This window comes from Eschrichtius robustus, chromosome 10 (genome assembly GCF_028021215.1).
Source record: "Eschrichtius robustus isolate mEscRob2 chromosome 10, mEscRob2.pri, whole genome shotgun sequence".
Classification (NCBI taxonomy): domain Eukaryota; kingdom Metazoa; phylum Chordata; class Mammalia; order Artiodactyla; family Eschrichtiidae; genus Eschrichtius; species Eschrichtius robustus.
The window spans coordinates 13,866,318-13,891,387 of record NC_090833.1 but is presented as its reverse complement, the minus strand read 5'-3'; the positions used below and the strand labels follow the sequence as shown (position 1 = coordinate 13,891,387).

The window sequence follows — 25,070 nt, the reverse complement described above, 5'->3', positions numbered from 1 at the left end:
GCCTTTACTGCTAGTTCCTGTGTGAATCTGATTCTTCACGTGGCTGGCTTCTCTCATGTGTCTGTGTTCTCCACTCTGTGTGTCTCTGTCTCTGCGTCTAAATTTCCCTCTTCTTATAAGGACACCCGTCACATTAGAGTAAGGACCCACCCTACTCCAGTATGACTTCATCTTACCTTGACTAATTACACCTGCAACGACCCTATTTCCAAATAAGGTCACATTCTGAGATGCTGGGGGGTAGGATTTCAACATATCTTTTAGGGGGAACACAGTTCAAACCATAACATCTTCCTTTCTTATTTTCCTAAATTTGCAACTTCTCCTGCTTTCCCCAGCCGTATAAATAGCACCTGCAGCAGCTCGAGCCAAGAATCCATGAGTAAACCTTGAGTCCTTCGCCTTCATCACCCCCATCCCAATTCCTTCAGCAAACCCTTTCAGCCCTACCTCCAAAAATATCCTGAATCCATTCATGTCTCTTCGTCTCCATTTCTACCATTCTAGTTCAAGCTACAATCACTTCTTGCCAAGACAGCTGCAATAGCTCCCAACTGGCCTCCCTGCCCCTTTCTTATCTATATTGTGGTCTCACCTGCCTTGCTTAGTACTCTCTACTGAATCAAATCCAAACATTTCATCCATGTTTACAAAATCTTATTGATGTGGCCTCTCCCACTCCTCCGACCTCCTTTCCCATCACTTGCTTTCTTTGATCTAGCCGCATCAGCCTGCTTGCAGTTTCCTGAACCACTGGCCTCCCCTCTGGAATGCTCTCCTCTGGGCCTTGGTATGGCTGCCCCGTCTCGCCTGAGCATCTCAGCTTAAATGTCATGTTATTTAGTGACATCTGAGAGACCTTCCCTGACCACCCCATCAGGAGCAGTCACCCAGTTATTCTCAGTTGCAGACCTTTATTTTAATTCCCTGCAGAGAATTTAGTAAATAGATTATTTTTCTCATTTATGTAGATATTTATCGTCTTTCTGCCCATAATCCCTAGGAGAGCAGGGACCCTGTTTGTTTGGATTACACCATCTAGAACTGTGTCTGGCATATAGAAGGAACTCAATAAGTATTTACTGAATAAATCATTAATCCTGCAGAGAAGATCTTTGTGTATGAACTTCCCTGCCCCCTCTGCTTTTGAGAATTTATATAAATAATCCATCAGGAGGAGGATTACCGGATCAAGGGATATAAACATATTTTGGCTCTTGAAATGTATTGTCAAATAGGTTTGCAAAGATGTGAGGTCAGTTTTCATCTGTTAGGCAACCTTCTGAATCCCCCGTGCCAAGGTAGTGATTTCTGGTATGTGGAGGAGGGAGGTTGGGAGGGCATGTGCTAGAAATGGCAGGGGAGTGGGTGCAGGTCAGAGCTGCTGCCTCTGGTGGGTCAGGGCCCCGCAGCAGCAGCAGCAGTAGTGACCAGCCAGCTCAGCAGGGCCCTCATCCAGCGCCTGTCTGGAGGGGCAACAGCCTGGTCTTCCAGGCCTGCCTGGGGCAGACAGGGCCTTCTGTTGCATGAACTTGGGTCTGGCTATAGGAGCCAAGGTGGGCAGAAGAGAGCAGTGCCCCTGGTCTTCAGCACAGGGAGGCCATCCTGGAGGCGGGGTTGGGAAGTGGTGAGGGGGTGGGAAGCTGAGGATGCAAAGTGGGGCTTGGACCCGGTTCTGGAGGCCCCTTTGTGGAGGCTATTCCTGGACTGAAGCTTTCCTGCTTAGGACACGGAACACTGGGCGATATGAGTACCTCCATACATAAACCAACAGGAACAGAGAGACCTGTCTTACGCACTTCCACACACAGCCAGGCCCATGCAGCAGCGCCCTGCCCCCATCCTGTAGAACCGCTACAAGAGCTAAAACAGCAGCTGTATGTAAGGTGCTCGGAATATGGCATGTGACGGGCATTATCCAAGTGTGGGCCATTATCAGTCCTCGCCCATATTCCTCACGGGACTGTAAGCCTCCTGAGGGCAGAGGTCAAATTTGAGGTGGAATTAGTGCTAATGAGTCAGGCTGCCTGAGTTCTAAAGCCCGGCTCCACCACTTATTAGCTGAGTGACTTGGGTAAGTGACTTGGGTTCCTCAGTTTATTCCTCTGTACCAAACTCATGGGGTTGTTTTGTGGATTAATTGAGCCGATGAACGTAAAGAACGTATCACAGTGCCTAAAACGTAGCCGGCACTTGGCGAGTAAAAGGATAAATTGATGCCCAGACCTGCTCGGGCCACATTCTACAAAGGCAATTTAGTTTTCTTTTAGCACCTCCTACCTCCTCTTTTTTTCTTAAGACCTCTTTCTCTTTGCTGCCCTGTGTTTCTCTTGTCCCCAGAATTCCTCAGTCTTTTCTGCAACCCATTCCTGAAAGGCCTTGTGCACGACTCTCAACTAAAGTGTTGGCTGTTAAAGGGTTGCTTCCCTTCATGTGAGAATCCCTGACTTTATAGAACAATCTAGAGCCTTGTTAGGTCCAAGAACCAGCAACATAGGCATCAACTGGGAGATGCAGAATCTCTGGCCACCCCAGACCAACAGAATCAGAGCCTGCATTTTCACGAGCTCTAAAACAATACTTCTTAAATTTTAATGTGCCTATGCTTTTCCTGGAGATCTTTTTAGAGTATAGATTTCAGTGCTCCAATTCTAGAGTTTCTGATTCAGTAGGTCTGAGGTGGGGCCCGAGAATGTGCATTTCAGCACTTTGCGAAGCACTGCTCTAAGACTGCCAGCCTACAGGACCAAAGGAATGAAGCTTTAATAGAGAAATTTGAGGCACTAGGGGGAGATTGTTTTTTAGGATAGCAGACACTTTCCTAATCTTTTAAAAGCACACCAGGCAGCCTCTGCCTGTGGTATCAGCACAAAGATGCTTTTGATTATTAATGCCATTTCCATATTTGTTCAAAATTCTACAGCTTAAGAGTTCTTTCACTTGTTTGATCTGATTTCATCCTGCAACAACCCTGTATGTTGGGCCCAGAGAAGTTACTACCTCATTTCCAAAAGAGAGAACGGAGGCACAGGGAGCTGTGGGAGTTAGAGATCACAGCCCACTGGCCGCCGCAGGCTGCACTCCCTGAGTGGGCACGTAGGTGTTACTTCTAATCCTTACATCCCTTCACGGCTGCTCATCCTGCGCTCACTGGATAGAGAGGCAAACCGAGAGGCTGGACGAGCTTCAGGAACTTTCCCAAGGTCCCTAACCAGGGCAGGTCTTACTTCTTCCCCTTGTCACTTCCCCGTAGTAACCACTCCTTCGTCTGTGTCTGTCTTTTACACACACACACACACACACACACACACACACACACAATGTGGCCAAACCGAGGGGCCGTTACAATTTCCACACCCAACATTTCATTACTGAACAGGCCAAAATTTGGCCTTTGCCTTTAGAGGTGAAAGGAGCTGGCAAGAGGAGGATGAATGACTACCAACCCTGCCCCAAGGCCCCAGCGGACCCAGGAAACCTCCTCTCTGATTTCTCCTACCCTGGCCATATCTCATTTCTCTTTCTCTGTTCTCAGAGAATTAGAGTTCAGTCCTGACGCTAATTTCCCAAAGATTCTCTATCTGGAAAAAAAATGTATTAAGCCATATAATTCTTTCCTCAGCTCTGATTTCCTTGTCTTAGTCAGCTTCAAACCCCCTTTCCACCCACCCCGACAATGCCAAAACAATACACACACATACACACACACACACACACAACTACAGCCAAACACACACACACACACACACAACTACAGCCAAACACACACACACACACACTACAGCCAAACACACACACACACACACACACACAACTACAGTCAAACAAAAACCACCCTTTCCAGGACAGGTCTGATTTCTCTCATCTCATCTGCTAGCAGTGTTAGCCCTGGGCCCCACCCCCCGGGCTCTGGCCTCTGCCCGTCTGCCCCTAGGCCCAGCTGGTGGGAGCAGACACCAGGCCCTAATATGGGGAAGAGGAGCTTGGCACTCTGGTTCCAGCCCTGATTCCCACATGGGACCCTTGGAGAGTCCCTGCTCTTTCCTGGCCTTTTTCCTCATCTGTGAAACGGGGAGAGTTTGATTAGATGATCTCTAGGGAATCTTTATCTTCAGTATTTTACGATTCTATGTAGGAGGCTCACAAAGGAAAAAAACTCAACTCTACTGGCAAATTAGAGTCTTTTGAGGGGAGGTAGGAGGACCTGTCAATTCAGAGTTTTACAAATTGTGTTATATCCACGTGGAAGATGATCTCAGGACACATTTTGCAAATCTATGAAATTTCTCTCTGATGCCACCTTCCTTCATTTTCCTACACCAACGCCAGTGTTCCCACTGCCCCAGTACCTGTCCCCAGAGCCCTCGTCGGCCTCACTCTGCCTCACCTGTGGTCCTAGCACAGGGACAGCTTAGAGAGCATATAATGAACACACTCATTGCTGAGGCCTAAGGAGGCAGAGACTTTGCTACGATTACACGATGACCATATTCCTGCCCTTCCCGTGTGTGAGAAGGCGGTCAGCTCAGACGCTGAAGCATGGCTGCCGGAGCCCAAAAGATGCACATTTGAGTTGCGGCCCTACTGCTCATGAAGGTATGAGACCTGGGGCAAATTGCTTAGCCTCCCGGGGCCTCAGCTGCTTCCTTCCTAACAGTAAGGATGATGACAATCATCACAGGATGGGTGTGATATGTCAACAGAACACTCCACGAAAGGCAATCAGCATGATGCCAGGCAAGAACTGTGTTGAATTCATCACTTAACATGTGCCAGGGCCGTATTATTAACAACGGCAAGTTACACGTATCGTGCCAGGCCCTGTGCTCATCACTTTATGTGCATGACCTCTGTTATCTCATTTAAGTCTCACAGAAATCCCCTGAAGTGAGAATTATTTTCAGGTGTGAAAATGGAGGTGTAAGGAAGGAAAGCAGATGTTTTCCTTTCTATTAATAGCCTCTTAGAGTTGCAGGGACACTGGACGTCATTGGGGCCAACCTCCTACCTTGAAAGCTCCTGCAACATTCCTGGATGGTGGTAGTGATGGGGAACCTGGTCCCTCCTAGAGAGCCTAGTCTATCTTTGAACAGCTCTGGCTCTAAGGAAATGCTTCTTTGCAGGGAGCCCGAATTGATTTCTCTGTAACCTCCGCTCAAATGCGTGGTGGAAAGAACACTCTGAGCTCAGAGTCAGAGGCCTTGGGCTTGTGTCCCAGCCCTTGCCCTGTGCAGCACTGTGACCACTGGAAGCCGCTCCTCTGGGCCTGCTTTCCCAGGTCCTCCCTGGTTTGGACGTTTGAGGATTATATAACTCATGATGGTGTACGTAAGACACACATATCTGATTATAATGATGGAAACAGTGAAGGAGTGGACATCATGTTCCAAGGAATGGATCGGTTTCTGCCAACATGTCAGTCAGGGTGGGGACCCTGCCAACCAAGAAGAATCCAGAAGGTTCTTAGAAATGGAGTTCTCATCTTTAAACAAAACCCCGTCCCTTCCTCCCTATTTCCCTCCCCTCTCCTCCCACCCACCACCCTCTCTCCTTCATTTCTTCCTTCCTTTCTTTCTGATTCAGAGGCATAAAGGGATATTTTAATCTCCAGTCAAAGTTAAAGATCGTGCCCCTGGTGACACGTTTCTCACATCACATTAAACTCGCAGAATCAGTCTGATTTCAGGAGTAGGGAAAACCTAGGATGCAGGTTTTCCTCTTGGTATCTCTGAGAACCTCCCAGATTTGGCTGCTAAATTCCCAGCTCTGAGACAGAGGTTTTCCGTCATGAGGCCAATGTGTGCACTTGCAAGGGGCCTCTGAAATAGTATGCAGATTTGTCCATTGTGTGCACATATTTTTTTTTTTTAATTTTTTTTTGCGGCACCTCGCGGCATGCGGGATCTTTGTTTCCCAACCAGGGATTGAACCCGCGCCCCCTGCAGTGGAAGCGCAGAGTCTTAACCACTGGACTACCAGGGAAGTCCCAAGTATGCATTTTCTAGGAAGAAGGGTCTGTGACAGGGAAGAGTCGCCCTTGACAGCTGGGAGCTAGACTGGGAGCTGGGCCTTAGTGTCCCTTGGAGCTGGCCTGGTTCTCAGAGCCAGGCTGTGGTGTCCTCTGTGTCTGATGTCACAGAACATCGGCATCAGACAAAACGGATCAAGACAAAACAAACAAAAAAAAGAATGCTCCATACTCATGTTTGAGCAGGGAATAAAACAAGAATATAATCTGAAAGGCAAGAATGAGCAAACATCCCCCTTTCCTGACTAATGTGAGTGAGTGCTTCTTCCTTTCCTCCCAGTTAGATAAGAATTGATACATTCAATCCCAGGATTGCCTCTGCTTCCTGACAGCACCCATCCCAGAGCAAAGCCCGCTTCCCTGAACCCTCCCCAAATAGTCCATCGCAAGCCCAAATCCTGTAACAAGTTCTTTCTAACATCCGTTGAGTGAGAAGCTCCATAAACTCAACTCTGTTGAATTACCATCAGCTTTTGCCTCGTTTACTGCAGTAACCTCCTAACTGGTCTATTTTTACCCCTGCCTCACTTTCAATGGAGCAGTAGCATAATCCTTCTAACAGGTAAGACAGACCACGTCACTGCTCTGCTCCAGAGCTTGCAGTGACTCCCTTCTTCCTCTGAGTAAAACCAGCATCCTGTCCATGACCTGCACAGTCTTGTCCCTGTGACCTCTCTCACCTTGTCTCCACCTACTTCCCCTCTGCTCAGTCTGCACGTGATACGCCAGCCTCCCTGCTCTTCCCAGAACATACCAGGTGTGCTCCCGTTTTCAGCTCGGGCACTAGGTGCTCCCTCTGCCCGGAACACTCATCCCCCAGATCACCACATGGCTCACTCTTTTACCACCTTCAAATCTTTGCTCGAGTCTCACTTCTCACTGAAGCCCACCTTGACCTGACCACTCTGTTAAGCTGCAACCCCTCTCTCCACCACTCCTAATCTCCCTTAGTCTGCTCTGCTTTTTCTTTTTCCCACAGCTCTTATGACCTGCTAACATTCAAGGTCAATCCCCTAATTATTGACTTTATTATTTACCACACGTCTCCGGCCGCCGGAATCTAAGTTCCACAAGGGCAAGGATCTAGGTACCAAGCTCCTAGAACTGGGCCTGACCTGCGATGACCCATCAGTACATATTTGTTGGATGTTGCTGAATAAACTAGCATCACGGGGGCTGGAAAGTAAAACTGAGCATGACTTTGGCTTAGAACTCCTCTGAGAAACAAGGAGTCAAGCTGCCTGCTTTAAGCTTGGCTCGTTGTCAATTCCACATATTTTCTTAAGACAGGGTTTCCTAAACTTCAAGTATGTACATGCCAACGTCATGATTTTTGCCCTAAGAACAACCTATACTTTTATTTACTTGAAAACCTCCTTAAATAGACTTTTTGACAAATAAATTTATTTTCAAAGAGAATTTTATATCATGGCTTTGTTGTGCTCGTTGTATATTTTTCTAATACAAGTTAAAATAAGCATATAACTATTTACCACCTAAATTGTCTTGCTTACCCCCAGTGGAAACCTGCCTTGTGCTTTTTCCTTCAACCAGAAAGACCCTCCTGTCCCTCTCTACCTACCCAAATCCTGCTGTCCATCTCCAGGAAGCCTTTGGAAGCTCCTCCAACTCACATACTCATTCACTTCTCTGAGCTCCCTCCACATTTATAGGAAGAAATACATACCTAACATTTGGGTGCTTACATGCCACGTAGTCTTGTTTTCTGTTTCATAAGATTATAAAATTTCTTCTTGGGGCTCTAGATAAAAGAGGCATTAGACTGTTTCAACTCCCTTGTTTCACAGGCCATCAGAAAGGTGAAGAGGCTTGTCCCAAACCCCTGCCAGGGGCACAGCCACACTAGAACCCGGGTCTCCCAATGCCCCACACTCACTGGTGAATCCACAAACACTTGCTGAGTCCCTAGAATGTGTCTGGCATTGTGCCAGGAACAGGAGACAGTGATGAAGAGAAAGGGCCCAGACCCTGCCCACATGGAGCTCACAGGACAGCCAGGAAGCGGCACACCAAAGAACTATATATGAGTAAATAAATAATTGCAAGCGCCTTGGAAGAGAACTGCAGGGTTGAGGAGGGGCCCTGCTGTGTGGAGGGTCAGGAAAGCCTCACTAAGCAAGTATGTTTAAGTACTTAGGAGTTCGCTGAAGAGGAGCTGGTGGATTTCTCAGGGATCCAGGCTCACTCACAAAGGCCTGCTTTGATGTTTGGAAGCTCAGCTGCATTGTGGGTTAATTAGGCCGCTGTGGCCGACCTATTTGAAACAGTGCTCAAGGAGAAGGCGATGTGATGGCCCAGAGACGCTGGTGCCTCGGGGGTGCTGCAGTGGTCCTACCCACCCTGCTTTCAGCAAGAAGGTGACAGGAGGCACTTCAGGCCTGCTCTAGAGGGGCCCTTCATCCCTCGCTGGCAGAGAGTTTGGGCATATTGGACACACTGGTTGTTTTTGCCAAGGGAGTGCCTACAATGTGAGTTTTGACATTCACAAAAATAAATCCTTAGGTCCTGCAAGTGGAAAATCTTAGTTTAACTTAGGAGGCACACTGCAGGGCCTTGTGTAGTTTCACCTAACTGGTAAGGGGCAGATTTTTCAAAAAGGGAATGCATTTTAGTCTGTGTTACCGTTTCACCCAGAGTTTATGTTTCCTTGTGATATTTCAGTGGGGCTGGTTAAACTAAATCTAAGAAACTCCACCTGCATCCTGACTTGGTCTTAGGAAATTAAACCCGACGAGCAATGGGATGGGGCAGAGAGGTGGAAGAGGGATGTATTTAGACTGTGAGTGAGCCTTGGGGTTTGCTCTCCCACTCTGCCCCTTACTAGGCTGGGAAAATTGCTTCACTTTTCTGAGCCTCAAAGTCCTCATCTGTAAATGGGGATAATAATAATTCCTGTACCTCGTGAGATTCTGGATACATTAAATGGAGATGTATGTGAGAATTCTTCCATAGAATCTAAAGTGCTGCAAAATGTCACTTAAAAATGAGCCTCCTATTAGAAATCCTCATTTATAAACCCCCAGTGGAGGCTCAGAGACCTGGTTAGGGCTCCTGATTCCCACCAGGTTTCTCTTCATTAGGTTGCTTGCCTTCCAGGGGAACAAGTTCCAGGGGAAATGAGTATGTGCTGGGTGGGTGGGGAGGGGAGTAAAGGGATCCCCATGAGGGTAAGGAGAGGGCAACAGGAGGGGAGGGGGCAACGGCAAGTCTCCTACCTTCTCAGGTTGCTGAGGTCTCTGAGGTGAGGCCTTCTCAGGTCTCCGGGGCTGCTTTCTCTACCTCTCTCAATTTGCCTGTCTTTGTGTGGTTGAAGCTGACCTAGCATAAAATAACACGCTTTTTCGCACATTTTGAAAGCAAAGGCAGGCTTTAATGATCAGTCTTCTGTTCCTTGGTATTTTCTTTCAAGCAAAGGCCATGTTTTTGTAAGATACTACATTTCAATGGGGCTATTCTTTCATCCCCAGCAAACATTCCCGAGTGGTAGGTTTTAGGAGGGTTCCAATTTATTGCTTCTGGTGTCCAATAACCTTGGAATGAGTGTCTGTCTCCATGCCCCCCAAGGACATGTTATTTCAGAGAGTTACTGCTCTTAAAATCGTTCTCTAATAAAAGCAAGTGTCCCTAATTCTAAGTAGAGTGAGCTCTCCAAATAAGACCAGCTGTGAACGCTGGAAAAAAAAAAAAAGGAACAAACTTCAACAGGAGTCCATAGTGAAAACTGGATGCAGCTGACCTTCTTTAGGCGTTTTCACAGCCATTTAAAAAGATGTCTTCAGTAAACTCATCTAGATTCGCTAAAAATGCTTGGCATGATGGACACCCGGTGTCTGTGGGCCAATATTCAATCCAGGTCAAGGAATCTAACGGGTAGATGTACCTGCCAAGAAATAATGCAAACAAAGCACTTGTGATGATGGCCACAGAGAGAGAAGAGCTGAATTCGGTTGAGGCCAGGCTGCTCAGGTGCCCAGGGATCAGGTTGCCGGCCAAATACTTCTGGACCCGTCTCTCCCCAGGAAGGTCCACAAAACCCCGGGGATCATGAGCTGCTTGGGGCTCCCATGGTTAAAGGCAGGAACAGCATCTGTTTCAATGTCTATTTTTAAAAAACAGATAATAAAACGCGTATCCAAACACTGTCCTCTTTAAAACACAACAGCCTGAGAACTTACTGAGGGAACACATGTGGTAAAGGGGGGTCAGTGAGCACCCCCAGATTCATTGTCAGACCTGAGCACTCAGTTGGTTTATCCTCAGTGCGTCCTTAGCTACCCTGGTGGTTTTGAGGAGTTCTTTGTTTTAAAGTCACATTATTTCATTTATGCTCCTAATGGTTTGCGGGTTAACAGCAGGGCACGTAAGAACACGCAGTATGTTTAAGAATAAATTGCACTCCGTTTTGGAGGGAAGATCAGAGACTCCAAAATATTGGTGACTTACTTGAAACGGAAATTGTATTTTATCTGCAGGGCCTCTTTACCCATAATTAAGTACTGTTTTCCTTCTTCCAGGTCAGCGTTAACACAGGTTGTCTTTTTAATGAAGGTGATTTCAGAGTCTTTCTCAGCAGCAGCTTCTCCTGAGAGACACACAGGTAAGGTTATCACATTCTTGTCACAATGTCAAAATTATTAACTCTTTCGAGCATTCCAGTTCCTCATGGCTATTTATTATTCAGTGTAAATTTCTATTGACAGGCTAACGGCTATAGGCAATGTCCATGTGGTTAAGACTTCGGACTCTGCAATATTATGACATAGTATGATTGTGTTTCGTGTTTGGTAATTGCAATCATTGTTGCTTTTGTTGTGGTCATCCATTTACAATGCTTGGTGTCAGTTTATTTATCTCTTGTAAAAATAAAATACAGTGTGTGTGTGTGAAAAAAAAAAAAAAAAAAAGACTTCGGACTCTGGGATTAGGCTCCCCAGGCTAAACCCCAGCTCTGCCACTTCCTGGCTGTGTGACCCCAGACAAATGAAGCTCAGACCCCTCATCCAAAAAATGGGCATCACAGTAAAACCTACCCTGCAGAACTGCTGTGAGATTAAATGGGTTACTATATGAAAAGTGCTTAGAACACAGTAAGCACTATATAAGCGCTTTTCATTATTACTCTTGTAGAACCAGGAATTAGAAGGACCTCTTTAGCGTTGAACAATATTAATCTCCATATGTCACAGAGGAAAATAAAAAAGGATTTGGTAGCTGGCAATGGGCAACTCTGTAGAAAAGTGCAAGACATGTGAAAGACTAGAAAATTTTAAGGAGGATAACTTTGGGATTCCCAAAGAACTAGTACGTAGCCAAGAAGCTGGCTCCCTGCCTGGAATGCATTCTTCTTCGTGTTGGCCTGTTGAATGTCTACCCATCTTTAAACACATCTTCAGTTCTCACAGTATCCAGTAAACATTCCCTGACGCTCTTTGTCATAAGTATCTGTCTTCCCCTTACTCCATTATACTTGAATTTCTATCATAATGTTTCACTCCACATGCCTGATTCCTCTGCTAGGCTGGAAACTTTTTGAGTCCAGGACAGGGAATTCATTGCTATAAATTCAGGACTGATATCCAGTTATTAAACTCTGGCAAAGTCATACTAATTATTAAATCCTCGGGCTTCCCTGGTGGCACAGTGGTTAAGAATCCGCCTGCCAATGCAGGGGACACAGGTTCGAGCCCTGGTCCGGGAAGATCCCACATGTCACGGAGCAACTAAGCCCGTGCGCCACGACTACTGAGCCTGCACGCCACAACTACTGAAGCCTGTGCGCCTAAAGCCCATGCTCCGCAACAAGAGAAGCCACCGCATTGAGAAGCCCATGTACCGCAATGAAGAGTAGCCCCACTCGCCGCAACCAGAGAAAGCCCACGTGTAGCAATGAAGACCCAACGCAGCCAAAAATAAATAAATAAAATAAATTAAAGAAAAACATTAAAAAAAATCCTGAAAAAATTCTGAACCTGTTGCTAAATAGCATATAATAGTAATGTATAAATGGTAAACTTTAATTAGTACTATAAATTCTAGTGTACTCATGTTAGTTCAAGCTAATGTTCTTCGGCTCTCCCAGTGACCATTAATACATGACTTCCTGTTGCAGCAACATCTAAACACCCTTCCCAGCACGATTTGCCAAGTCAGCCCCTGTCCTGGTAAGCAGTGTGGCTGCAGGGGGGCTTATTATTTTTAAAAACCTTTTGTTATGGGAAACTTCAAGCATATTCGGAAGGGAGAATAATTAATCAACCTCAGTTTCAACAATCACTCATCTTTTTTTCATTTATACCCTCACCTACTCTATGCATCCTGTGCTTTAGGAGAAACACCAATCATAGGATAATAACATCATTATCCTTGAACCACACAGTTGCCCTTGATTCTAAGTCGTTTAGTTTTTATTTTGGTTTATTGTTAGTGAGCAGCAATTCTTGTGTAAATAGTAAGTGTGTGGTGTTTTAATATTTATATGAATTTAAAATCTATATATATTAAAAACTAACACCCAGAATGACTAGATAACAAAGTATACAAAATTTTCTTAACATTTCCTTTTAACTATCATAAATATGAATCTTCTGAACTGACAGGAGAACAAAGAAGAAATGATATCAATAAAGAACTGCAGGGATTTCCCTGGTGGCGCAGTGGTTAAGAATCTGCCTGCCAATGCAGGGGATATGGGTTCGAGCCCTGGTCCGGTAAGAGTTCACATGCTACAGAGCGGCTAGGCCGGTGTGCCACAACTACTGAAGCCCGCATGCCTAGAGCCCGTGCTCCACAGCAAGAGAGGCCACCGCAACGAGAAGCCTGCGCACCGCGGCGAGGAGTGGGCCCCGCTTGCAGTAACTAGAGAAAGCCCGCATGCAGCAATGAAGACCCAAGGCAGCCAGAAATAAATAAATTAATAAAAAAAGAGAACTGCAGGGACTTCCCTGGTGGCGCAGTGGTTAAGAATCCACCTACCAGTGCAGGGCACACGGGTTCGAATCCTGGTCCAGGAAGATCTCACATGCCACAGAGCAAGTAAGCCCGTGCGCCACAACTACTGAGCCTGCGCTCTAGAGCCCGTGAGTCACAGCTACTGAGCCTGTGTGCTGCAACTACTGAAGACCTCGCTCCTAGAGCCCGTGCTCTGCAAGAAGAGAAGCCACCGCAATGAGAAGCCCGCGCAACGCAATGAAGAGTAGCCCCCGCTTACCACAACTAGAGAAAGCCTGCGCGCAGCAATGAAGACCCAATGCAGCCAAAAATTTTTTAAAAAAACAAACAAAACTGCAGCTTGGGAATCATCTGATGCTGCAGAAAATTCAGAACAGTCTGGAATGTCTTTTGATAGTAGGCAAGAATTGATACAAAATAAGTAATTTGTATTTCTGGAATGAAAAGCACTTGATTATTTCAGTAAAAATAGGAATGGCTTATTATTGCTTATGATGTGAATGTTGGATGCAAAAAGTGCTTGAAAATTGGGTTGTGAAAAGATCAAAGTGCTAAACGCTTACCTATTTTGTCAGAATGGCAATCGTGTTTCAAATAAGGAACACTTGTGATCATCAATGAGAAAAAAAATAACATCACAAATCAACTTCATACAGTAAAACATTTGAAATAATAAAAATCAGAAAAAATGTTGTCAGAGTATTGATCAAGCAAAGAAAAATTTGGAAACTATTAGAATTTTAAACTCTAGTGTATGGTTAAAAATAATCAAACACCTAGAGGGGTGGGATAGGGAGGGTGGGAGGGAGGGAGATGCAAGAGGGAAGAGATATGGGAACATATGTATATGTATAACTGATTCACTTTGTTGTAAAGCAGAAACTAACACACCATTGTAAAGCAATTATACTCCAATAAAGATGTTTAAAAAAAAAAAATCAAACATTTTCAGAGTTGAAATACTTGATAACATTTCCAAAAAAACCAATGTAAACGTATTGCCACAATTTAGATTTATGGTCCTACTTATTGCAAAATTTATATGTACTGAAATGAGAACACAGCTTTTTGAAAAATATAAATAAGGTAATAAAATAAAATTTCAGTCATTATTGAGAAAATCAACTATTTAATATAACATGTGTTTTAAATAACTTAAAATGAAAAATTAGAGACTTTGAAGATGGCTTAATGGGTTTTGTTGAACTCAAGGTACTGGAAGGAACAACGGTACAGCATATCAAACTGTTTGAGAAAAAAGGTGTCAATGAGAAATATTTACATGAACACCTTATTGGTGCAAATGTAATGCCAGGGAGAAGTCTGGGGCTTCAGTAAAAATCCTGAAATTTCCAGCTGTTTCAGTTTGACTGAATCACCTATCAAGTGTCTCTGGATAATGCAATCAAAGACAAAAATCACTTTAGATATTGTTTTCATAAATTTGATATTCACTACCACATAGCTAATATACACTAGACAGAATTAAGTAATAGTGTGAAGACCTCAGACAATTGCATTAATAAAAATTGGAAAAATATTGGGATTTTGACAGGCAGCCAGTAGTGCTAGAACTGCAAAGGCAGTTTATAAATCATATCAAGTCTGATAGATTCACTTTGACAGATATAGGAGTAAACATTTAGAAAGTGAATATATATGTGTTTTAGTGATTTGCCTATGATATTCTAGCAATTATGTCAATACTATCTTTATGTATTCAAGAAAAAAATGTTTCAGCTTTAATAAGCTGACAGATTAATGAATGAATGATAAAACTGATCGTAGAAAAATAAGTAAATATGAAAATGAAGCAAGAGCTGTTACAAAATGAAGAATCACATGTCGTTTGATATAAAACAAAATAAAATATCAATTTAAGAGAAAAACTAATTGTATGAAAGTGTTTTTGTTTTTAGTGACAAAAGCAAAAAATATAATGAACTTCTAAGTTTTGTAAAACCTGTGAATTCTGAAACTTTGTCAATGATGTTTGTAAAACTCTGAGGGTTGACGGGGAATGAAAATTAAGAAAATTCGGAAAATTAAATATGACTTCTCAGTAAATTGTTTTTATAATTTAGCTGATAATAGAGATATATTAAATACATGAAAATGTTAGATGGTATCATAAGGGCTAGAAACATTTGAATGTAATTACTGCTAGTTCAGCAGCAACTGAGAAAGTGTTCAGTACCATGCACGATACTGCTGCTATTAGGAGAAATTACTTATTGAGGCTATATATAGGTCATGTAATGACTATCAGTAGACATGCAATTGGAAAAATTTGATGTGGTTCCTCGCTGTCAAATCAAAGAACAAACAGGGGCCCCCTATCCGAGTGAGTGAGTCAAGCAAAATAACACTGACAGTTTCTTAAAAAAAAAAAACCCACAAAACAACAAAAAAACTTATTTGGGGTTAAACATGATTTAATGAATCATTTGTGTTACTATTTACATCATTACAAGCAGTTTGACAGTATTTGTAGCTCAGTTTACTTAAAGAATAAAAGGGAACATATTTTAAAATGTTTTATGTGTTATCTTACATATGAATTTATTTTTTGTATTGGTTACTGAGGCTCACTTATCCTATCAAAACTCACATGGCATCTGAGCCATTTTGCACTTCATAGATGCTCCTAACTGGTTTCCCTGTTTCAACTCTGGTGCCCTCCAGTAGAAGCCAGGATGATTTTTAAAACCATACGTCATAAAATGTTTCTTGCCTACCTAAAACCGTTTATTAGCTTCCCTTTGAACTTCTAGAATAAAATCCAAATTTCTCACCATGCCTTATAAACCCTTGTATGACCCAGCTCCTGCCCATCTGGTTCCCTCTACTCTGCCCTTTAAGAATGGCTAACTCCTAATATCATCTCCTAAAAGACGCCATCTGCTATCACTCCAAAGGAGTTTCCCCCATTAATTCCGCATCTGTTTCAACTATAATACTTATGATTTATAATTGTTTATTTGTCCATCTCCTTTTTTAAAAAACGTGTCTCCTCAAATAGAACATAAATTTTATGAAGGCAGGACCTATGGCTGTGTTATTCACATTGTATCCTCTGTGTCTAATATAACGCCTGCCACATAGTAAGGACTAAGTATTTGTTGAATGAAAGAATGAATGAATGAATTCTTACCAGCTTTGTAGATATCCAGGAGGGTTGTGGTATACTTAACAAAAGCATTTTCTTCAGTGATGGCTATGATCTTAACTTTATAAGCTGGTTAAAGAAAACACACACATACACAATAATTCATGCTTATTACCACTACTGCTGTGTCCAATAGAAGCCAGAGTCCGTCAAACAAATGAGAAATGAAGCATGGCAAGCTCTTATGGGCACCCTGCAGTAAATCTCATTTCTTCCAAGAAGCCTTCCCAAATACTCCCAGTGTGATTCTACTGGTCGTGACTGTAATGACTCACTCTACTGAGAATCACTGTCTCTGGTCACTGTTATGGAACAGGCTGGTTAGGATAAGAGCAATATTAAATTAAAAGACAGAAGCACACAAAATCAAACAAAACAAGCCTTAGGTGTAAAGTTCAGATTCGGATCTTTGAGATGAATGGAGTCATGCCTATGGGGCACTTCAAAGAGCCCCTTCCTTCTCTATCACTCGGGCCTGCCATGTGAGACTCTCTGTTCCCTTGCCTCCATTCTTCAGATACCTCCACTGGCTTTGATCTTTGGTTTTTGATAGGACTCCATTTTCCAACCCGTCTTTGCTTGGATTGGCAACTATCTGACATGAAACATTCTCAATCCTGTTTTCTCTTCATTCAGGCCTCAATGTTTAACCTGGTGTGTTTGACCTCAGCTCTGAAATGACCAGCTTGAAGGGACCCATCTCTTCTATATGGCCTGAAAAAAAAAATCCTCTTATTTTTGCTTTCGATGGGGTTGAAATGAATGACCTAAAAGTTTTTGTCCATTTTTGAGATCCTAGCTAGCTAGCAAGACATATAGACGAATGAATGAACTCATTGTGGCAGAACTGAAGGCTGTGTAAATCAGTAGCTTAAAGACTGTCCTGAATTTCAGATTCTTAAGTATTTATGGTGGATATGGGCAATGTACCTACTGTGGCCATAGGTGGATAGAGGGAATTATTTAATTTTGTTTCTATTCTATTATTCCAGCATTAACCTGTAGCTCCAAAAAAGGCAGCTAAGTTTTTTCTTGAATGTAATGAACTAAATCCAGATTGCATTTACTCTCTGTGTTAAAATAGATTTCTTATATTTAAGGGTTAAAATAGTTCTATTATGGAGGGAAGAAATAACTTGGTTCTTCTAAATTTTAGAAAAAAATTGTTAAAACAATATAGTATTCTCTTCAAGTCTCAATGTATTTTAAAAGTGGCAGTGGGTCTTGGCTGAGTTAGGCAACTTTTTAGTATTTTTTAAAAACTCAAGATGAATTTGAAGGAAAGACCATGAGCCATACAAAATTCATTCTTATGGCTGTATTTCCATTCAGAGAATTCAGCGTGATATGATGGAAATAATGCTGGAGACCAGGATGCATCCTAGTTCTATTACTTCTGGCATGACTCTGAGCAAATTATTTAGTCTCCCAGACCCTCACTTTCTTCATTGGTAAAATAAGGATAATTCTCTGTTACCTCCAAGGGGGCTTATGGGACACCAATGAGAAACCATATATGAAAGCAGTTGGTAAACACAAAATGCTACACGAACAGCACTGTTCTTATTTTTTATTTATAAATAACCCCCTACCAATTTTCAAGAAAAGATTTGAAATAGTGTATAATCTGTGTGCTCTCTCTCTCTCTCTCTTTCTCTATTAATAAAGCCACAAATAAACATTAGAAATTATGGACAGAAAATAAAGGATCTAATTCTATGAGGAATTTGAGACAAGACTACAACTGTACTTGGGCATTTGATTTAGCTCTGAGGTCTGGACAACAAGAAGGAGATGCTCCTTTTGAAATGGAGAGAGTCTCAAACATGGATTGCGACTGTGCATATATTAAAAATTATTTAGTACTGATATTTTTACCTTGTCTTTGGAGGGATTTGGAAAGCACCCAGACCCCCGAACCATCTTTGTCTCTGTTTCTGCTCGATTGACTGGAAGAATGCAGCAGTGAAATCTTATACCTCTGTGGCTTCTCAAATATTCTCTTTGAATATGTTTTAGCACCTTTAATTCAATGGGGTCTGTTGGAATAAAGTGTCTTGGCTGCGTGTGCACCTCACTCCTATCATTTTTAATGAAAATCCTATTTCTTTGCTGAAGGATAAATAACTTTTCGTGTTAATGCTGAAAATTGATGGCATTTTCCTTCAAGGGAACATGTGGAATGTTGTATCTATATAATCACTGTGTAAAGTTGTAGATCTTCCTAACTGATCATGTTTTCATAAAATGTCATGTTTAATGGAACTATACATTGAACTTTTGAACCTACCATATGCAATCTCTGGTTTACATGCTGTTTCTTTTCTAGTAGCAGCAGAGATTGTCAGATCCAGTTCTGCCTGCATTTGTCCACAGTCAGCTGGATTTTGTGAAAAACAGTACAAGTTAGGTTAATGTAAGGAACAGACAGCTTTGGGAGTAAACACAGTTCTTTCTCATCAGCCCTGAGACAATCTAATATAATCTTACAAATACCAGATTCCTAAGACCTGTCCATTTTCTCCTCTTCCATAAAGTGAAACAGTATGTAAAGCAAAAACAAAACAAAACAAACAAAAACAAAATCTTGAACAAGAGACTTATTCTTAGAATGGGTAGTCACTCCACATTCAGCTCTTTAGAAATATATATGCTTCATTGAAGAAAGGAAGAAATTTTTCCATTTTGAGTATAATCAAAAGTCCCTTGAAGGAACCAAATTGATGAGTTGACTGACTTACAGCTCTAAGATGGAGCAATAAGTACCTAAGAAATGTATAGATTTTAAGGATTTTGAAAAACAAAATAAGACCAAAATGAACCCAGACCCTCATGGAGTCAATTGCTGATTATTAGTGAGTTCTGGGTCTTTTCCTTGGCCAACAAGGCTGCCTTGATAGATGAAAGACTGAATGGAGAATGTCACTATCTGGGAAGGACAAGGGGAAAGAAAGAGGAGCTAGTGGCTCAGTCTGGAGCCTCTGTTCTCTTAGGCTATGGTCCTATTACACTAAAAAGACCAGGTGAAAAGTAACAATTTCACATCATGTTATCCTTCTGGTATCCAACAACCATCTGGATGGTATTTCTCTGCCTCTGTACAGTAGGAACTATCGGGTTGTCCCAGAGCTGTCGAGAAGTAGCTGTACAGTGTTCAAGGAATGAGCTTTCAATCAGATGAGATTACATTTCTACTTCTGAGAAATGACAGTTTGTCAAACAGCTTCCCCCAGATTAGTCCCAGATTATGAGTGGCTGCTTTAAACAAGCATGCATCCTGTTTAAACACATTAAACAAAGTTTACCTTCGACACATTTGCACATTACTCCTTCACAGACTTTCTGAAGTTTGGTATGGGACATGCTATAAAACATGGTGCACTGTTTATCTGCAGCAATGAAAGTGCAGTTAGAAGAGGTGGCCTGATGAACGCACAACAATTTACCCCATCAATGAGTCTCTCCCACGGGACCTTGGAGATCACCTATTCCAAACCCTCTTTTTGTAGCTGAGGCCCAAGGAAGTTAAATTATGAATTGCCTGTCCTAACATGGGCCCCTCTACCCTCAAAATATTCTCCCTTTCTGTGCTTGAAATTTTACTCTTCAATATTCATTTCTTAGAATGAAAATATTTGGTGCTTCAATGAATGAGAGGAAAAAAATTATGTTACATGAGAGTCTATTGAAAGAATTGTAATTGGTAATTATTTAGGCTGGAGAAGAAAAGAAACTATATATTTACATAGTTTTGGGGTTTTTTTTTTCTGTCACTCAAGGAGAAGAGAGGCTAACTATGTTCTATATGATTTCAGAAGTAAAACTAGATTGAATGGGTCTCAGAGTTTGCTTCACTTTAAGAATTTTGCAACAAGTAGAACTGTCCAAAGTGAAGTCTTCTGTCTTGTGAACCGAAGTGCTCTCCAATCACTTAATATTCTCAGAAGTGGCTGAATGATCAAACGTGGGGGTCATTCATTCGACATTTATCAATACACATTATGTACCTGACACTGTGCTAGGGGCACAAGGATGAAAACATTCTGTCTGGGGTTGTGGAGAAACCAATAATAACAATCCAATGTGGCAACTGCTATAATAGAGCTCTCTGCAAAATGTGATGAGATTATAGGTGGAGGAGAAGTTGATTCTGGGAGGATTAAAGAAATAGTAGGGTGAGTGGGCATCTCTAAAAAGGAGAGATGCAATGAATAGTAAATCTGAACACCAAAGATAAACTTGAGGCAAAGAATTTAAGTTGGGAGCGGTCTAATCCAGTTATTCTAAACATGAAGAAACTGAGGACCAGAGAGGTGAGATGATTTGTTCAATGTCACACAGCAGTTGTCTGCCCAAGTGGGGAATGTTTGTGAGGAATGAGCCCTGGGAGAGGCGGTATATAAAATCTGCAGGCCTCTAGTGCATTTCTACAGGTTCCATAATGAATACAAAGCAGTCCTCTGAAGAAACTTTAGAGTAGAGTTGATTACCTGGTCTGTGGTACTCATACACTGTGAAAGTAGTAGGACTCAGGAACCCAACTTGAAAAAGTTCAACTATCCGGAATCGAACACAAAGGAACTCATTGGAAGGAATCTGTTTGACAAATTCAAGGTTTAAGAAAATCATGGGAGAGGAGAGACTCATAATATTTTAGGCTGCAAATTTTGAATAGTAAAATAAATGAAGAATGGTGAGAGGTGGAACTTACCGAATTCAGTTGCAGAATAACATGTCCATCTTTGATTTCATAATCAGTTAATAGTTGATCAACCCTTTCCACAAGCTAAGGGAACAAAGAGGAAAGCTCAAATTTAATTTCATGGACTTTTTGTTTAAATGCATTCACCCAGTGATGGAATGTTAGGTCACGGGGATGTAATCCACTATTTAAAGACATTGAAGAGCAGCTCCTCCCTTGAAAAAGTCTGAACATGTCATCGTATGCACTCACATTTTTCAGACCATGCAACTATATGTCCCTATTTCACTTTGAAAAATAAAAACTTAGGTAGATTGTTGGTTTGAAAAGAATATTCTGGCTGATTCTATGAAAGTGACTATTAGAAGGAATGGAAATAGCTTTGTTTGTAAAATAAGGCAATAAATAAAAGCAAGTATCTATAACAAGATATAAAAGAAAACGTTTACAGCTTTTAAGTCTTCTGGGTTTGCATTGACTCCAGTAGGCAAAGAGATATCCATCACTGCATGGGAGGACCCAGATGATGATTCTTGACTGCTGAGCTTGTAGCTAAAATAAATTAGAGATTAGGAAATGAAATAAATAAATGGATAAGATTCTTTAAGAAAAGCCCCTGTTCCTTGGTAGGCTTTAACTTTCTAATTTGAGTCTCCAGTTATTTGCTTCTTTACAATATATGTGTTGCAATCTCTGAACTTTAGAGATGCAAGAGATTTCTGAGTCATCTATTCCAACTCTTTACTCACTTGACCGGTAATCTCAATGGACCTCCATTCTGGGGTTGGAAGAGATCATAAAAGCCATTCAGTCCAAGCTCCTAATTAGCTAGTTGAGGAAACCGAGGATGAGATAAGGTACTTGTTCAAGCTCACATGACTAGTTCACCTCAGAGCTGCATGAGTCTCTTGATTCTCATCCTAGTTCTTTTTCTAACAGAGAATATTCAAAGAAGAAAATTAATTGTATATTGGAAAGAAACTCAATAAGCATGTTCAGGAAAAGACTGGAAGGAAACACACTAAAATGTTAGCAGCTACTTTCTCTGGATGATGAGATTATACGTGATTATCTCTTTTCCATGCTTTTCTCTATTTTCTAAAATTTTCATAATAGATATTTTATTTAAAAAAAGTGTTTCAAGGACTATCCTTCGTCTAGGAATTGTGCTTGTGGGGAAGCTGAGGAGAAAGGCAAAGGGGGTAAAATGGGAGATTTGGTTTATTTTGTTTTTGTTTTTCTGGTATGAGAGAAAAGAATACTGAAATTCCCATTTCAGTAAATTCCCAAATCAGGAAATTTGGGTTTTATCCCAGTTCTGCTGAGAGTTTTCCCCAAATTATTTTCCCTTTCTAGAGCTCATTTTCTTTTTTGTAAAATTAACTGTGAGGAAGTATAAACTCGTGTTTTAAATTTATCTTTATAATTCCAAGGCTTCATCTTGAGAGGCAGAGAGGGCTGTTGCTACAATTAAGCAAAGTTAGAATACTTAAAAGAGGAGCAGGTTGGTGGGGTAAGGACTGGATGGGAGTGTGGTTCTGCAAAGGTTGAGTTTTAGATTCCAGCCTCACCTTATCATGTGGGAGAGGCAGCCGGACATTTGAGAGGGGAGCTTGGGAGAGCAGTTGGGATTAAAGGAAGAGCCTGGTGAGACAGCTTCATAAAGGGGAAAATGAACTGATCTCACCCAAAGGAATAAATATGAGTGCAATGGGAGGTATTATTTGAATTAGTGAGGTGGCAAGGGACCTCTTTTCCCCAATCATATCTTATTGAACATATATAAAGCAGACCCTACTAGAAGTTTTAGATGTCATATTTACCATAAAAATTTAAGTATTATAAAATTTCTGGCTTATAAAAATTTAACCCCATTCTTCACCAAATTAACAATTTAGAACAAAATATAAGGCAACTTGGAACTGAAATGTGACATCTAGCATCTCCCTAATTGGATGGGTGAGAAGCAGAAGAGCTCTGGCTCACAGATGCAAATACTCTGTCAACATGATGGAAAAGGGCCTCCTGAGTGAAGAGTGTCTATGAAAAGTTGCTGGAGCCTTGATGACTGGTTGCCATGGTGACTGTTTCAACCGTGGAACAGAAACCTTCCTTTCAAGAAGCCCTTTGCCTGCTGCCAAGGACAGCAATCTTTCCCAAAGGCATTTTGTTCCAGGAGAAGGAGAGAAATGAAATCCTTTTTTCTTTTCTTATGAATACAACAGAGAAGTTGTAAAAAGCTAAATACACGAAAGAGACCCTCTGAACATAGAAATTGTGTGCTGGCATTTTTTAAATCAGGAGAGTGTATATTGGAAAGCAAAGAATTTCTCACATGAATAAGTACTGCACAGTTACATTTGGAATTTATCCAACCCAGTTTCAGCATCACAGAGCCAAAAGCATGTTCCACCTGGTTTTTTTGAACATTTTGTCCCCGGTTTATAAAAACCAAAGGGTAGAATATGCAGTATTACATCTCTGTTGCTATCTTTTGTATATTAACAATCTGGAACTAGGCCTCCTGTCAATGAGTTCAAATGAACAAGTTTTTGATGAGAGCCTTTTAATGTATAGCAGAGTTGTGGAACTACCGGAAGGCAATTTGGGATCAGATAGTCCAATATCCTTACTTTACAGAAGAGGCTCAGAGAACTAAGCTGATTTGCTGAAGGTCATGTGAGTATTTCATGGCAGAGGCTGCCCCACAGGTGTCCAGCTCCACTATCATAGAGTCCTTGTGCCCTCCCTGTAGGCCCCACACATTGATTCCAGCTTTGCCCAGAACAAGTTTGCTCATACCTCCCTGCGACAAGTGCTATGGGTTTAAACAGTGATCACACCCTGTCCTCTAGAAGAGAGGTACCCAAGAGTGGGAATGGCAGGAAGCAAGCTGCCTGGGAAAGGGTGACCTTAACAGGACCTTAGGGAATGAGGAAGGGTGTGTGAGGGGGAACAGGTGGCAGAGACTGGCCAAGGAAGGAAGGAGGGACCTCGAGTGGGCTAGCTGATGAAGGAATCCTGAGAAGAGAGTGACTGGGCTAGGGACCACAGACAGGGCTGCAAAATGCTGGGAAGGAGGTGGTGAGAAATTCTGTGCTATTCCTCAAGGTCAGTGGTCTCAGATTACACTGATTGAAGGACGTGGTTTAGAAACTGGACTGGGCATCACGGTCTGGGCTTTGAGGCCCTAGCTCTGCCTCTAACTCTGTGAGAATCTGGCCGGTTACTTCACCTCTTGGGGCCTCAGTTTCTTTACTTCTAAAATAAGAGGATTACTATATCATCCCTAAAATCCTTTTCAGCTCCAATCTATGACACAACTCTATGGAATTTCTAAGTTACCCATACTGAGTGCTTTGCATCATGTGTGATTATAAGTAAAAACAGCAAAATACCAGCCAGTTGTTGAGAATAGGAAGAATTAAGGAAACAGAACAGAACAGGAGGTACTAAAGGGTGGTTGAAAGAAGGAAGGAGCCTGTGTTCTAGTCCTGGCTCTGCCATTAACTGATTCACTCTGTGTGATCACTAAAGTATATATACATATTTTCAAAAACCTATATTTTCATAAACATTTTAGGATGGTGGTTTGGTAAGCAGAATAATGGCCTCCAAAGATGTCTACCTCTTAATCCCCCGAACCTGTGAATTTGTTACCTTACATAGCAAAAGAGACTTGTAGGTGTGATCAGGTTAAGAATCTTGAGCCAGGGCGATTCTCCTGATTGATTATCTGTGTGGGCCCAATGTGATCACAGGGGTCTTTATAAGGGAAATAAACAGGAGAGTCAGAGAAGGAGGTTACGGTGATGGAAGCAGGGGTCTGAGTCAGAGAGAGATACTGGAAGATGCTGTGTTGCTGGCTTTGAAGATGGAGGGAGGGGCCACAAGCCAAGGAAAGCAGGTGCCTCTGGAATCTGGAAAAGGCTAGGATGTAGATTCTCCCCTAGAGCCTCCAGAAGGAACGTGGCCCCAATAACGCCTTGATTTTAGGACTTCTGACCCCCAGAATTATAAGATAATACATTTGGGTTGTTTTAAGTCATTACATTTATGGTAAATTGTTACTAGCAGCAATAGGAAACGAAGATAGTGGACAATTCAGGCCTTAGAGTTAGTTTGCTAAGGGCTCAGCATCCATGGTTCTCAGCCCTGGCTACCGTTAGAAGAACCTCCAGGGGTGAGCCCGGATGGAGTTT

At 42.1% G+C, this 25,070-nt stretch overlaps 1 protein-coding gene across 1 annotated transcript in view; it reads right to left on the bottom strand.

Moving 5' to 3' along the window:
- Nucleotides 1-9,397: 9,397 nt before the first annotated feature.
- C5 (complement C5) overlaps nucleotides 9,398-25,070 on the bottom strand; it is a 79,746-nt gene continuing 64,073 nt past the window's right edge. The window contains exons 34-41 of the mRNA XM_068553836.1: nucleotides 21,318-21,420; nucleotides 20,878-20,952; nucleotides 20,657-20,762; nucleotides 19,472-19,555; nucleotides 18,457-18,546; nucleotides 16,152-16,235; nucleotides 10,493-10,631; nucleotides 9,398-9,929 (exon numbers count right to left, since the gene is read on the bottom strand). Coding sequence (XP_068409937.1) covers nucleotides 9,791-9,929; nucleotides 10,493-10,631; nucleotides 16,152-16,235; nucleotides 18,457-18,546; nucleotides 19,472-19,555; nucleotides 20,657-20,762; nucleotides 20,878-20,952; nucleotides 21,318-21,420 — 820 coding nt within the window. The 3' untranslated portion in view covers nucleotides 9,398-9,790. The remainder of the gene's footprint in view (nucleotides 9,930-10,492; nucleotides 10,632-16,151; nucleotides 16,236-18,456; nucleotides 18,547-19,471; nucleotides 19,556-20,656; nucleotides 20,763-20,877; nucleotides 20,953-21,317; nucleotides 21,421-25,070) is intronic.